General features: G+C 37.7%; 1 protein-coding gene across 1 annotated transcript in view; it reads left to right on the top strand.

Annotated features, from left to right (window-relative positions):
- Nucleotides 1-13,027, top strand: part of SHC3 (SHC adaptor protein 3) — a 38,927-nt gene that overhangs the window by 15,841 nt on the left and 10,059 nt on the right. The window contains exons 2-6 of the mRNA XM_063295238.1: nucleotides 235-305; nucleotides 3,930-3,993; nucleotides 8,515-8,634; nucleotides 9,217-9,270; nucleotides 11,606-11,657. Coding sequence (XP_063151308.1) covers nucleotides 235-305; nucleotides 3,930-3,993; nucleotides 8,515-8,634; nucleotides 9,217-9,270; nucleotides 11,606-11,657 — 361 coding nt within the window. The remainder of the gene's footprint in view (nucleotides 1-234; nucleotides 306-3,929; nucleotides 3,994-8,514; nucleotides 8,635-9,216; nucleotides 9,271-11,605; nucleotides 11,658-13,027) is intronic.

Genomic DNA, 13,027 nt, shown 5'->3' with positions numbered 1-13,027 from the left:
CTGAGGCTGCAAAGAAGCCTAACTGATTAGCACCATCAATGTTATAGTTGGGATTTATTTTACTGTACATACTTAGCAAGCCATTTTAATGGACTATTTGTTGGAGAAGAGACACAAATAAAATCTCAACCTCCATCTGTCGAAGTATGAGTGTGGAAATCAATGGATTTTGCCATTATGCTGTACAAAGTTTATTTCAGTTATACTTATATGCACACTTTTTCCTCTTTGTAGTATTTGGGGTGTATAGAGGTCTTACGCTCCATGAAATCCCTGGATTTTAATACTAGAACACAGATAACAAGGTAAGATGATATATTCTACATACATTTCCATCACTGTCTTTTGAACCTTCCATCCAGGGTAGATGCTTATTACCTGAAGGATAAAAATAAGAGCAACAGTTGTGTGCAATTCATGTTGCTGGTGAGGGTAGTGATCTGTAAGTTTGTATGCATAACACAAGTTTTTAGAGTTCTGCTGTGCCTTAAAATATTGGAAATGTAAAATTATTTATAGATATATAGCATATAAATGTTCCTGGGCAGTGTCCTCGAGGGCCATTCTGCTTTGGCTAGCAGGTAGTCCAGTTCTTTCCAACCGAACCCTTGCTCCCACTGTGCTCACCAGGTCTATGAGTTGATCTCCAGCTCAGAGACTTAGCAGCTGAGCAGCAGTGGCTGTGGGGTTTGTGGGGGGAAGATGAATGATGAACCATGCCACTTCATAGCACAACCCCATGCCCACTGTATCTGCCTGTTGTTTGGGATGCTTTTGAACATGGGTTTTGCATCAAGAGCACTAAACTTATATTCAGGAGCAGCCTGGGGGTGGGGAGAAAGTGAATGAGAGACAGTGGCTTGTGTGACCCCCTTCACTGGGCCTGCCTGCTGTTGTTCTGACAGATGACTAAACCTGCAGGTCTAACCATCTGACAAAACCATCTCGGCAATGCTGTGATTGGCAGATGGTGTTCTGGCCACCTGGAGATATTGCGAAGAGTATGGAGGGCAGCCTTTTCTGTGGAAAATTAGGACACCAGCCTCTGGCTATCAGGTAAAATGCAAGCAACCGAGATTGGCCATGGGGAGAACAAACTCTGGGCTGCTTTACCTCTCTGCTAACTCACAGAAGAGCTATAATAGGAGGAGAGTCTGGTGGCACCTTTTCTCACTAACAAATTTATTAGAAGGCATAAGCTTTTGTGAAATGCAGCATTTATTTGAGCTGTGGGGAAATGTCCTAAGTTGGAAAAGGCTGCTTTATGTATGAAATTCCAAATAAATAACACAGTATGTCAAGTTAAGATTTCTGAGCTTGTTTTATGTGTCTCTGTTTTGTTCTGTGAAATGTTTCTTAAGACAGGAAATACTGTCTACTGTATTGCCTGAGTCTAAACCTTAAAGCATACTGCTGTAACTTCTGGATCAAAGTTTATAATGTAAAATATATTTACACAGTTTCTCAGAACACTTTTTCAGTACAACTTCTATATAGTTTCAAACCTGTGATTTTATAAATCCACAAGAGTAGCTTTTTTTGAAAGTGAGGATGTGCTGTCATAAACCTGGAGAATATTATCACTTCTGTGGAAAAGTCTTCTGTCTGTCAGTTGGAAAAACAGTAGGTTTGCTAAATGGTAAGGACAAGCTGTGGTAATATTGAATACCAGACACTATGTCCATTTTGAATATATGCATTGAAAAGTACATAATGCTGCCTAGGTACATCAATTATAAGAACTATTTATTATAATAGCTTATTAATAAATTCTGATTTAGTATTTTTAAGCCCGTTTTCTGAGGACAGTAAGTTAGGTTTGAGCTTATCTTAAAAATCAGCATTATACTCTATGTATGTAAAAACAGCTGGACATATGCCATAATATATAAGGGATGGATAAAGAGGAGAGAGAGAAAGGAGATATCTTGCCTAGAAATGTTCTACCCTTCTCTGCCCCAATAGCCCTATTAGCAATTGGTTGGAAATCCTTTTCTGGCCAGTAGTCAGTTCTGATCAAGAAAGCAAGATATACCATAAACACTTATCCATGAAATAATTGGAACCTTCTTTTTCCCCAATAGATGCTCTTCTGGGAATGCTTCTCAGCTGGGGAATTCAGGAAGTAGAGGTCTAGTGCTTCTGGTCTTCATATGAAGAGAGCACCTAGTTGGAGAAGGCTTGTCCATTGCTTCAAACCTCAATCTCCATGGAGAGATACTGGAGGGTTAACAAATGCAAGCCAGGTTTAACCCCATTTTTGCCATGCTTTTTTTTTTAAGTACTTGATAATTTGGGAAATACAAAGTGTTTCCAGATAAGGGTTTTATTGTGCAATCACCCTGTTGCGTTCAGGGAATGTGAATAAGATGCCATTTTCTTCTATTTATAACCCACTCAATCTTTCCCACTTTTTCTTTTAAAAACTAAAATAGTTTACTTCTGCTAAGCTAGCTTTGCTTTTTATCATCTGCTTTGTTGTCTTAGGCAGAAAGGACAAGAGGCACCAATCGTCCCTCCTGATTATCTGCTATTTTGAATGCTGGGTATAAAGAAGGCACTCTGTTTCTGCTCTGCCCAGGAAACAATAACAAACAAACAAACAAAACCCCCAGCATACAATGTCCTTTCTTTCCTGTAGAAGTCCTTGGAGTTCCAGGCCCAGCACAGGGAGCAGCTAGCGGAGGAAAGAATTCTAGCAATTATTATGTCATGTCCTATGAAACAATAATTCTGCAGCTGCTGAGATAGAATCCAACGTAGGGAATCTGCCTCATGTATCATCTTCACAGCCTTTTGGTTTATTCTTAAGCCTTCTTCCAAGCAGTAATTATTTTTAAAGCCTTAAATAGCTTAGGGTCAAGTTTCCAGAAGGACCATCTCTCCTATATAATTTATCTTGATAATATTGCCTTTCAACAACCATAGAGACTCCCAAAGAGTCCCTGGTAATAAAAAATACAGTCTTGGCATTGTAATACCATGGATGAAAAGTAACTGTACTTCTGAAAAGGGTTTGGATACATCACACATTAGAGGAGCATCCTTTCTATACTGGATATACTGCAGTTGTAATGAAATCTTCTCTGAACCATGCTAAGCAAAATTGGAGGGGGAGGCAGGGAGAGTTCCTGATTCTTGTACATGGTCCTTCTGCATCATGGATCATGGATCATTTTGCATCAGTCCTAGTCTTCCTATCGGTACAGCACATTATCAATAATCCCTTTTAGCTATGGAACTATGAAGGCTATTTGGCACTAAATATTTTAAACAGTCTAAAATAGTAGTAAATATTAAGACTGGGAAGTCTTTTTCTGTAACAAAGCACTCAAATGACCCTGTCATCATATTCAATAAGAGTCTATTTGACCTGATTTGACTGTGAAGGATTGTACTGTGTGTGTGTGTGTGTGTGTACATGTGTGCAAGTGTGCACTTAAAGCAAAAACTCCAAGAAAATTAAGATTAAGCGTTGTCAGAGTTAACCATGTATTTACTCAGACTGTTTGCACTGTTTCATAATAAATGTTCAGATATGCTCTTCCCTATTGAAGTGACTGTCACATCTAATCTGAAATCTATCTTGTTGACTCCAGGAATCCAAAGAATATCTGTTCGGGTAGAAAGAAAATCCATGCATTAAAAATCTATTCAGCTATTAACTCACATTTCTCTAGGAAAATTAGCTGTTTTGGTCATCCAGATGTTCCTATTAGCACAATTAATGCAAGCTATGCAATTGTCAAAATATACAACATTTCAACTGTCTAATATCATACAATGCTAATCTAATTTCATTTATTTCTGCATATTATTGTATAGATGTCATAAGGGGACCAATTTAGATTTTCAAGCACCGTTTTTAAACATAAATTAAGGAAAATAGCATAATCATTTGTTTCTGACATCCTATTTTGTCTTTCTAGAGAAGCAATTGGCCTTGTTTGTGAAGCTGTGCCAGGAACCAAAGGAGCTTTCAAAAGAAGAAAGGTAGTAAACTTACTTACTTACTTACTTACTTACTTACTTACTTACTTACTTACCATGACATTGCTGCCCAGCTATCATCCAGGAGCAAAAAGTAGCATACATAGCATGTCCTTCTCCAATTTTATCTCCACAAAAGAAGGCCCCAAAGTCAACCAGTGAGCTTCTGTGCATAAGGGTAGATATGAAACTAAGTCTTCTCAGTCCTAGAACATCTTAACCATCAGACAAAACTGGTTATCTTGTTTCTTTATTGTACTACTTCCACCCAAGTTCAAGGTAATGAGATATGAATGATTGATAAGCACTGGGTATGTTGGTATTTAGTTTTTTCTATAAACTTAAGCAGGATTGGGTCCTGGTAAAGAGAATTAACCTTTTACTCACATTTACATTTTGACTTCTGGTGACTACATGGATAAGGTCATTCAGTTTTCTAGGCAACATTTTTGGAAATGGCTTGCTATTGCCTTCTTAAGGCTGAAAGGGAGTAACTGCCCAAAGTACACAGTTGGCTTCTATGCCTAAGGCAGGACTAGACCAAACTGGCTTTCAGTCCAGATGACCACTAGATGACAGCAAAGAGACACAGAAAATTTAAAGTCTTTGCTGCCATTTAGCTACCTAATGGCTGTCTGGTGGTATCCCAGATTTGGTAGCCCTAACTTGCATACCATAAAAATATCCATCCCAAACATACTATTAACCCCATTTAACAGATTAATATTAGATAACATTCTAGAGAGAATATTATTTCAACATGTAAGGTGGAGAACACACCTTTTTTTTTTATCAAATGCTCCACTGCAGATTGAAAACTGCTACCATGTTAGGAAAAAGACTAAGCCAGAATATCTTTCTCTGTAATTTTTAGCTTTCCACAAGAATGAAGTTTTTGTATCAAGAAGCATCGCACTGGGGAATATTCAGTGTGAGCTACCTACCTCAGCATTCTAACATGGTAGAGCCCCATGTAGTTTTCTTTGCATGGATAAATGAACCCTTCGGTAGTTCAGTTCAAACATTGCTGCTAATTTACAGGAACCTATATAATTATTTGTCTGCTATACGTGTTCAGATTGTATTAAACACAATGGTTTGAGGCAGTATTAGGAAACATATATGAGACTTATGTTTGCATGTAGCAATTCAACGACATGTGTGAACTCAACTTCACTGAGGCAGCCTATTTTGAGCCAATGTGTCATATGTGGCTTATAGGTATAGGCAATTTACCAAGAGAATTGCCATTTTTATATTTTTAAGTAACTTATTTATTATACTTGCTACAAAGACTGTGCTTATATGTACATTTCATTTTTTTTGTTGCTACAAAGCCGCTAAAGTGGTAAGTACTATCTGTGAAACAGAAGTGTGGGCAGCTCTATCCCCTTTCAGCTTGTGTATTTGTTCAAACTTCCCTGGGCACAGCATTTTCCCCATAGGTGTATGGAGAATATAAGATACAGGTATATGTAATATAAGATATATATCTTATATTTTTAATCGTGGGCCTCAAATCCAGGCATTCTTATTTTTTACTTCATTTATTTGAACAGAAGTACTTCTATTAGAAGATGATTTCAGAAAGAGACTGAGAGTTGGAATTCAGGGCACTTCCATACAGCGACCGTTGTTATTCTCCAAACATTCTCCAAACCCTCAGAGCCAGATTTGCGGTGGCCTATGATTATCCTCCCTTCCGTCATAGCAAGAACTTCACTCCCTCTAGCCAAGACTTTGGTCTCCATCCATGCATGACCTTACCTTACACCTCATTTGTTCTGACAATGGAAGAGTTTTTTAAAAAATCAGGTCACTAGCCCTGATGCCTAGTGTGAAGATCCTGGATGGCATAGTGGCTTAGCAGCCATGAGGAGAAGATATAACCAAAGAGCTGGGAATTGGTGATGGTTCCTTCCAAAAGAAAACTGGCCATTCCCCATCTCTGTGTTGCAACATCAAAACCAGGAAGATGAAAGGGTTACAGTTGGCTGGAAAGACATGAGATTACAGAAGCATAATGCTAAACTGAGAGCAGCACTAAAGCCCTGTGTAGAAATAGAAAATTGTCAAAGCTTGTATGAAGTTCCTTCTTTATAATATACATTGTTCTTCTATTGATCTATGTTTTGTATTAAGGTTTAATCTCCAGCATTTTAGATTTCTCTGGGTTTAATATCTTAACAAAGGTGGTTCATTATATTTGTTAGCATTCTTATTATTGTTACTATTCATGTTATTAAACTCACCTTCTAACCAAACCCAACCCATTTCATTCTTCTTTCATTCACATTGAGGTGTTTGTGAGTTTCTGAGCGAGTCTCAGGGCAACTACAGTGTAGAACAGAACATTATTCCAGTTTAGTGGTAAGTAGAGATGGGTGACAAGGGATTAATTCCTACAGTTTCAAACAGTGTGGTAGCTGTTATGTTGTCCTTAACTAATAAAAGACATTTCCTGTAACTTCTACCACCTAGGCTGTTGACTATAAATAGTGAGTTCATGAGAATTCTCAACCTCACACTTAATTCTTAAAGAGGAAGACAATCCCATCTAGAAGGTTGGTGTCACCATTCCAAACAGTTGATTTCCTGACCACAAAATATCTGAATTAAAATCCTACTAATTTTCCCTCGAACACTATCCAATGATTCCCTCAGGATATCCACAACTACTGTGGGATTGTTAGACAAGAGATAGGCATGTGCCATCTATATACTTGTAATAATGCAGACAAAACCTTCAGATGATAGGCTCCACATGGATATCACAAAATGTGCAAGATAAATTTGATTTGTATGTCATCTCTCAAGTCAAGGGCCATGGAATGAAACAAAATTGACTTGATACAGCTGGAACTGGGGTTTAAGGCACTGTAATGCTATATTCCTAGCCTATAATAATAATGTATTATTGATGTCAACCTTCTGTGATACCCAGTAGGTTTGAGAGGGTCATACTTCTACTATCTAATCAAAGACAAGTTTAATCTTAAAATATCAAGACTCTTTTGTCCCAAAATCTAGCAAGAATCCAAGTAATTGTTAACAGAATTGCATGGAGCTGAATAATCACTGCTCTCAAACTTTATTTTAAAAATAGAGATTGGAGATAGATGGTTTTTTTTCTTTCTTGACTGATTGTATAAGCTGCCCAACTCCATTGCAACTGTGGGCAGCATGCAGCATTAAACAATTGAGACATAATAATACACAACAAAATAAAATCAAATATTGGGAGGATAATAGCTCAGTCTCTAGCAATCCAGTTATCACACAAGGGGTCCCCTACACACTCTAAACCCTAGTTCTGGAAGAAGAGCCAGGTTTAAAAGGACTAATTTAAATAAGGCCAAGGTGGAGGCACTATGAATCTCTGAGGGGATGTTGTTCCAAAGGGCAGGCACAGAGACAAAGAAGGCCCATTTCAAAGACCTCACCGTTTGACACTGTTTACTCAATGGAACCCAGAGGATGCCAACTCTGCAGAATTGTACAGGATGGGCACAAACTACAGGAGACAGATGGTCCCTGAAATAACTAGGCCCTAAGGACTTTATAGGTGATAACCAGCACCTTAAATTGCATCAGAAAGCATAAAAAAGCCTACTACTAACCAGTGCATTTCACAAAGCAGAGGTGTTGCATGCATATGCTATGGTATGCCCATAACTGCCCATGCTGCTGCATTATGGGCCAGCTGCAGCTTCTGAATGGTCTTCAAGGGCAGCCCCATATAGAGTTCATTGCAATAGCCCAAGTGTAAAGTGACCAAAGCTTGGAAACAAAACTTCAGTATAGGTTACACAACATAAGACAGAAGGAATCCTGGTATTCTGCAGAGAAACATTGATTACCTCTCCTGAAGTCCAAGTTTTCTACTTCTATCCTGGCAACCTTTGGAAACCATAATGGATAAGAAGACAGGAAACATAATAATATGTTGGAAATATTTGTGTGTATTCTTATGGGTACATACAGTACATGTGTTTATGTGCGTTTTAATGTGCACTGTGTGTGTAGTTTGTATGGCCGCTGATCCACCATGCAGCCATTAGGATCATAAGAAATGCAATGCCTGTTCAGAAACCTATTTGTCTTCAGTCACGAAAAGTGCTCTTTCTACCTTAAAAAAATGCTTTTTGAAAAGAAAACATCCAAAATCTTAAGCAGGATTTAAGACTTGCAATCCTGCAAATTCTCACCAGCAATTGGGGGAGCTGGGCACCAGCCATTCGTACAGTGGTGCCTGATCAGAAAAGGTTGCTGATTCCAGCTTTAAAACTATTTCCTCCAGTCCTCAGTTAAACAAAATGAACTCCATTTTTCTTCCTTATAGTATTGTCTCTTTCTTTGAAATCAATATTTCTTGCTAACACTAGACAAAAGCATCTGTGCGCTGTTGATTAAAATGTCACATTCTTGACCATTACATTTTAGAGGTGTCAATTTATCCAGTGTGGATTCAGATGGCATCAAATGTGAATAGAGCACTGAAAAGCATGCATTTTACTTTTTCAGCCACCGAGTAAAACTCTCTCTAATATTCTGGGGAAGAGCAACCTTCAGTTTGCAGGAATGAACATCACTCTGAATATATCTACTACCAGCTTAAACCTGATGACACCTGACTGCAAGCAGGTTTGTATATGGTCATTTCTGTCCTGTATTTCTGTTCTTAATTCTCATAATCATTTAAAAAATGTTCAATTGAATAGTCCAATTCATTTCAGTAAAAATACAGGTACATTAATACATGTGCATTAATATAACTCAAGAGCCAGTTTCTTTCATTTGAACTCACCATTCATTGAGATCGTTTTCCAGTTCCCACCACCACCACTTCAAGTGCTCCCCACAGATGTAAGGTGGACAATGAGCAGGGACTGAGCACTCTTTTCTATGGCGCTCTAGCTACACAGTCGCTTTCTCAGAGATGCAAACAACATTTTATTTTACCCAGCATTTGGTTAATACATTATTATTTTCTTTCTGTGGCTATTGTTACAGCTGTTTTCAGGCTGTGAATTTGCTTTGCATGCTGCTAGATTGTTTTAGATATTTATGGATTTTTATTTTTAGTTAGAAAAGGGAAATGCAAATTTTTTAAAGAAATAAATAAGTACACCTTTTCTGGATCTTGCATACTCAAGAACACAGCTGGAAAAGAAAAGAAAAGAAAAGAAAAGCTATCTAACTCATTATGTTTTCCTAACTCTACAGATTATAGCGAACCATCATATGCAATCTATTTCTTTTGCATCTGGAGTAGATGTGGTAAGTCTCTTTCTTTCTCCCATTTGCTATTGATGCAAGAGGTTATTGTGCCAAATTTATCACTTTCTTGGGAAAAAATGCTCATTGTCACACCCTTGTGGCTTAGGTGTAAGGGAGAAAGGCAAAGCAAAATTCACTTTATTTCAACATGCTTGTGATACATGAGTATACTTCCAGTGGGGTTTATGGGTGAAGTTTAGTCAAGATTTACCGATAATAATTTCATAATTGAAAAGATCAGATCATTGGTGGCAGAGTGGTCTGAACAATTACCTGATGGTCAAAGAAAAACAGAGATTCAATCTCTGCAGTTTTATGCAGCTATGATGCAGTCCTATATCTACCTGGAAACAGATCCCATTGAAATAAGTGGGGAGTTTTCAAGTAGGCAAAGGTAGGCTTCTTCTATCACCTCTGAAATGGGCGACTTTTTTCAGCTTTTTGACTTTGTGCCCCTTTGTGCTCTGTGCTTTGTGCCCTGTTTCTTTGTGCCCCTTTGCGCTCTCTGGCTGCCTGGTAATGTCATGTGTGTGCAAACTGAACGTTTGGACTAATTTTTAACATTTGAGGGGAGCTTTGAAGGTTTTAAGGAGTGAAATGGATGGCTTACATGATAAAAGCTTTAAATTTCTTCCACAAATTTAGAATATCAGACTGATTGGGCAGGGGGAAGATTAAAGAGCTGAAACAGTACATGTTCTAAAGGTAAAGCAGGAGGGTCATTTTCCATTGGTTTGGAATTTGGTGGGGGGGTCGATGGAATTTTTATAGTGTGGATTTTAATTTTGTAAGTTGCCCAGAGTCACTGTGTGTGAGTTGGGTGGCCATATAAATTTATTAAATAAATAAATAAAATAGATGTACTAAGTTGTACACTTTTAAAATTATACATATGTTGATAAACACATTGAAAAAAAAAGGGGGGGGGGAATATCAGATTCCAAACCTTGTTCCTTTCCCCCAGTAACAACATTGCATAATTGCCTTGCCCTCTGTGATCCTAAAACAGTAATAATACAAATATTAAAGAATAACCACCACAACAACTTGAATACAATATACCAGACATCACAGTAGTCAAAAAAGGCAAATTTCATTTACTGATGTGACAGTACAAAATGATAGCAAAATAGTTCAAAAGGAAGGAAGGAAAAGACTGTAAAATATCAGGATTTAATTGAAATACAGAGATAATGGAATAAACTGGCAAAAGTCTTCCCCATAATTCTTGAGGCAGTAGTAGCTATATCAATAGAATGATCAAATCTAAATATTGAATTATTTGATCTTAGGATGTTTAGTTTACAAAACAGCTTTACTTGGAACTATTTATATATCAAAGCAGTATTTCTGGACAACTCTTAGGGTTTGGGCTAAAGTATGAAGTGACCCTAAATTACCAGCATATTCTTCAGAAGAGAAATACTAATACTAATAATACACAATAAGAGTTTTCTACTCTGTCATATACAGTATCCTTTCTAGGATGCAAGTCTACTTTAATACTGTTGGACATATTTGTCAATAAAGGATAGAACTGCAGAAAAGAAGAAATTTATCTTAAGATAAGTCTAAAAAGAATTGCTTTCATGGTATTTGGAACATCTTCATTCAATAGATATTGAAAACCACAGCCCAGTTTTTAAAAATAGTATCTTAAGCTTTCAGCTGATTTTCTAACTATAAGGTTTGCTCAGTTGCTTTACAAAGTAACCTGTGCAAGACTTTGAGAATGCCTACTTGATTAATTTGTCTCCTCTAAAATCTAATTCGATTGATATTTATAACATACTTGTCGCCATGGTATCCAGATGTAAGCACCCAGTTGCAAAGATTCAGATGAAAAGCAATTGACCTCTGATTCAGCATACAGATAGTCCTTGCTTAACAACCATTTGTTTAGTGATGGTTCAGACTTACAATGGTACTGAAAAAACTGATTTGCAACTGGTCCTCACACTTGCGACCACCACAGCGTCTCTATGGTCACATGATCACAATTTGGGCACTAGGCAACCAGTTCACATTTATGACCATCACAGTGTCCTGTGATCACCATTTTTGACCCTCCTGGCCAGATTCTGGCAAGCAAAGTTGATGGGGAACCGCGTGATTCACTTAACAACCACATGGTTCACTTAATGCCCGTGGTGATTTGCTTAAGGACTACTGCACAAGTCATAAAATCATATTGGATTTGCTTAATGACCACCTCACTTAGCAACTGAAATTCCAGTCCCAATTGTGGTCGTTAAGCAAGGACTACCTGCAAAAGACAAATTTTCATATTCATGGTGGATGCTTCACTTTTTTATTCCCTATCCTCTCCCAACAGGATACAACAGACTATGTTGCGTATGTAGCTAAGGATCCTGTTAATCGCAGAGGTAAAGTATGGCTTATCATTCAATCACTTCTTCCTTTTGGAAGCACAAATTGTTCAGATATTCTCATCAAGGTGCCGCGTAATCTGTTTCTAACAATTTTCTGCAGATATTTGGCTATCCATTTGTTTGTATTTATTTGTTCTAATATTTGTTTCATTCATAACACACCTTGCCTTCAAAATGATGAGGGCCAAACTAATTAAATAATCAAAGATCTGAGACTGACTCTCCCACCTTTTATATGTTAGGAAATAACAGCTGCAATGGAAGAAGGATGACTGTATTAGCAGCCAATCCAGTAGAGGCTACTGGCTCTGCTTGAGAGATTAGCTTACTTTTATAACTTTGCTCCCTCGAGAGGTTTTCATGAGAACTTTGTTGAGGATACTCCCGTATGTAGCATTTGCAGTGCTCCTGGATTGGCTCCATGTCCCTGTAAACCTTTGCTGCTTAGCTGCTGTCCAGCAGGAAGTACGGTATTCTCAACATTTTACGGATGAAGTGGCAGAGTTCTGCAAAGGTTGAGGTGGGTTAGTTTTCTTTGGTGAGAACCTTCACTTCTGGACCTCCCCATCTCAGCGTAAGAGACTAAGCTGTTAAGAAGCAGGCTTTTTTTCCTCCATTGGTTCTGTCATGCCCATAATAATGTAATGTCCAGGAGATCATATGAGACTGGTGCCAAGTTTCTCCTCTCTGATAGAAACCAATGTATCCACTGCAGTTGCAAGATTCTGTAAGAGGTACAGTAAGAACCCACAAAAAGATAACGTGGATGAATTGAAAATGTTAATTAAATTACGGTTCACATTTTATGTTTTAATTGTATCTGATCTGTGATCATAAATAAGCAAATAATTAGAGGAGATGAGAACTGTTGCCATACGTTTATGAATTCATGGTAGTTTAATTCTTTTGCTGTGGTCTTATTCTACTTTATATTCTATTTTTACTTTTCAATTTATAGTCAGAGTGCCAAAGTTAAGAACTTCCATAAAAATAACTTGGTGTTTTCATTTTATAGCATCACGCTGGTAGTGCTAGCTTTTAGGTATCTTTTATATCTCATAGCTTCCACTGTTATTACTGAAAGGGCTATAATTCTTAGTATTGTCATTTTATACCAGCCTATGGTAGACGTAAATATCTGAAAGAGACTTCATGTTGGCATATCACAGCTGATGTCAGAGAGGATAGCGGCTTCCCCTTCCACAATGGAACGTAATGAAGATAAAGATGTGGAGTAGAATACTTTTTCATGCACTCTCCAAATGATCATCTGGATTGCTTCCTATGGGGTTCACAGCACTTTGAGGCAGAGGCATCCATGGAGTGGTGGCAAATGATAAAAGCAGCCTTGTGTTATCATACTG

Source organism: Candoia aspera, chromosome 2 (genome assembly GCF_035149785.1).
Source record: "Candoia aspera isolate rCanAsp1 chromosome 2, rCanAsp1.hap2, whole genome shotgun sequence".
Lineage (NCBI taxonomy): Eukaryota > Metazoa > Chordata > Lepidosauria > Squamata > Boidae > Candoia > Candoia aspera.
Note: the sequence above shows the minus strand (reverse complement) of the source record. Positions and strands in the feature narration are given on the sequence as shown.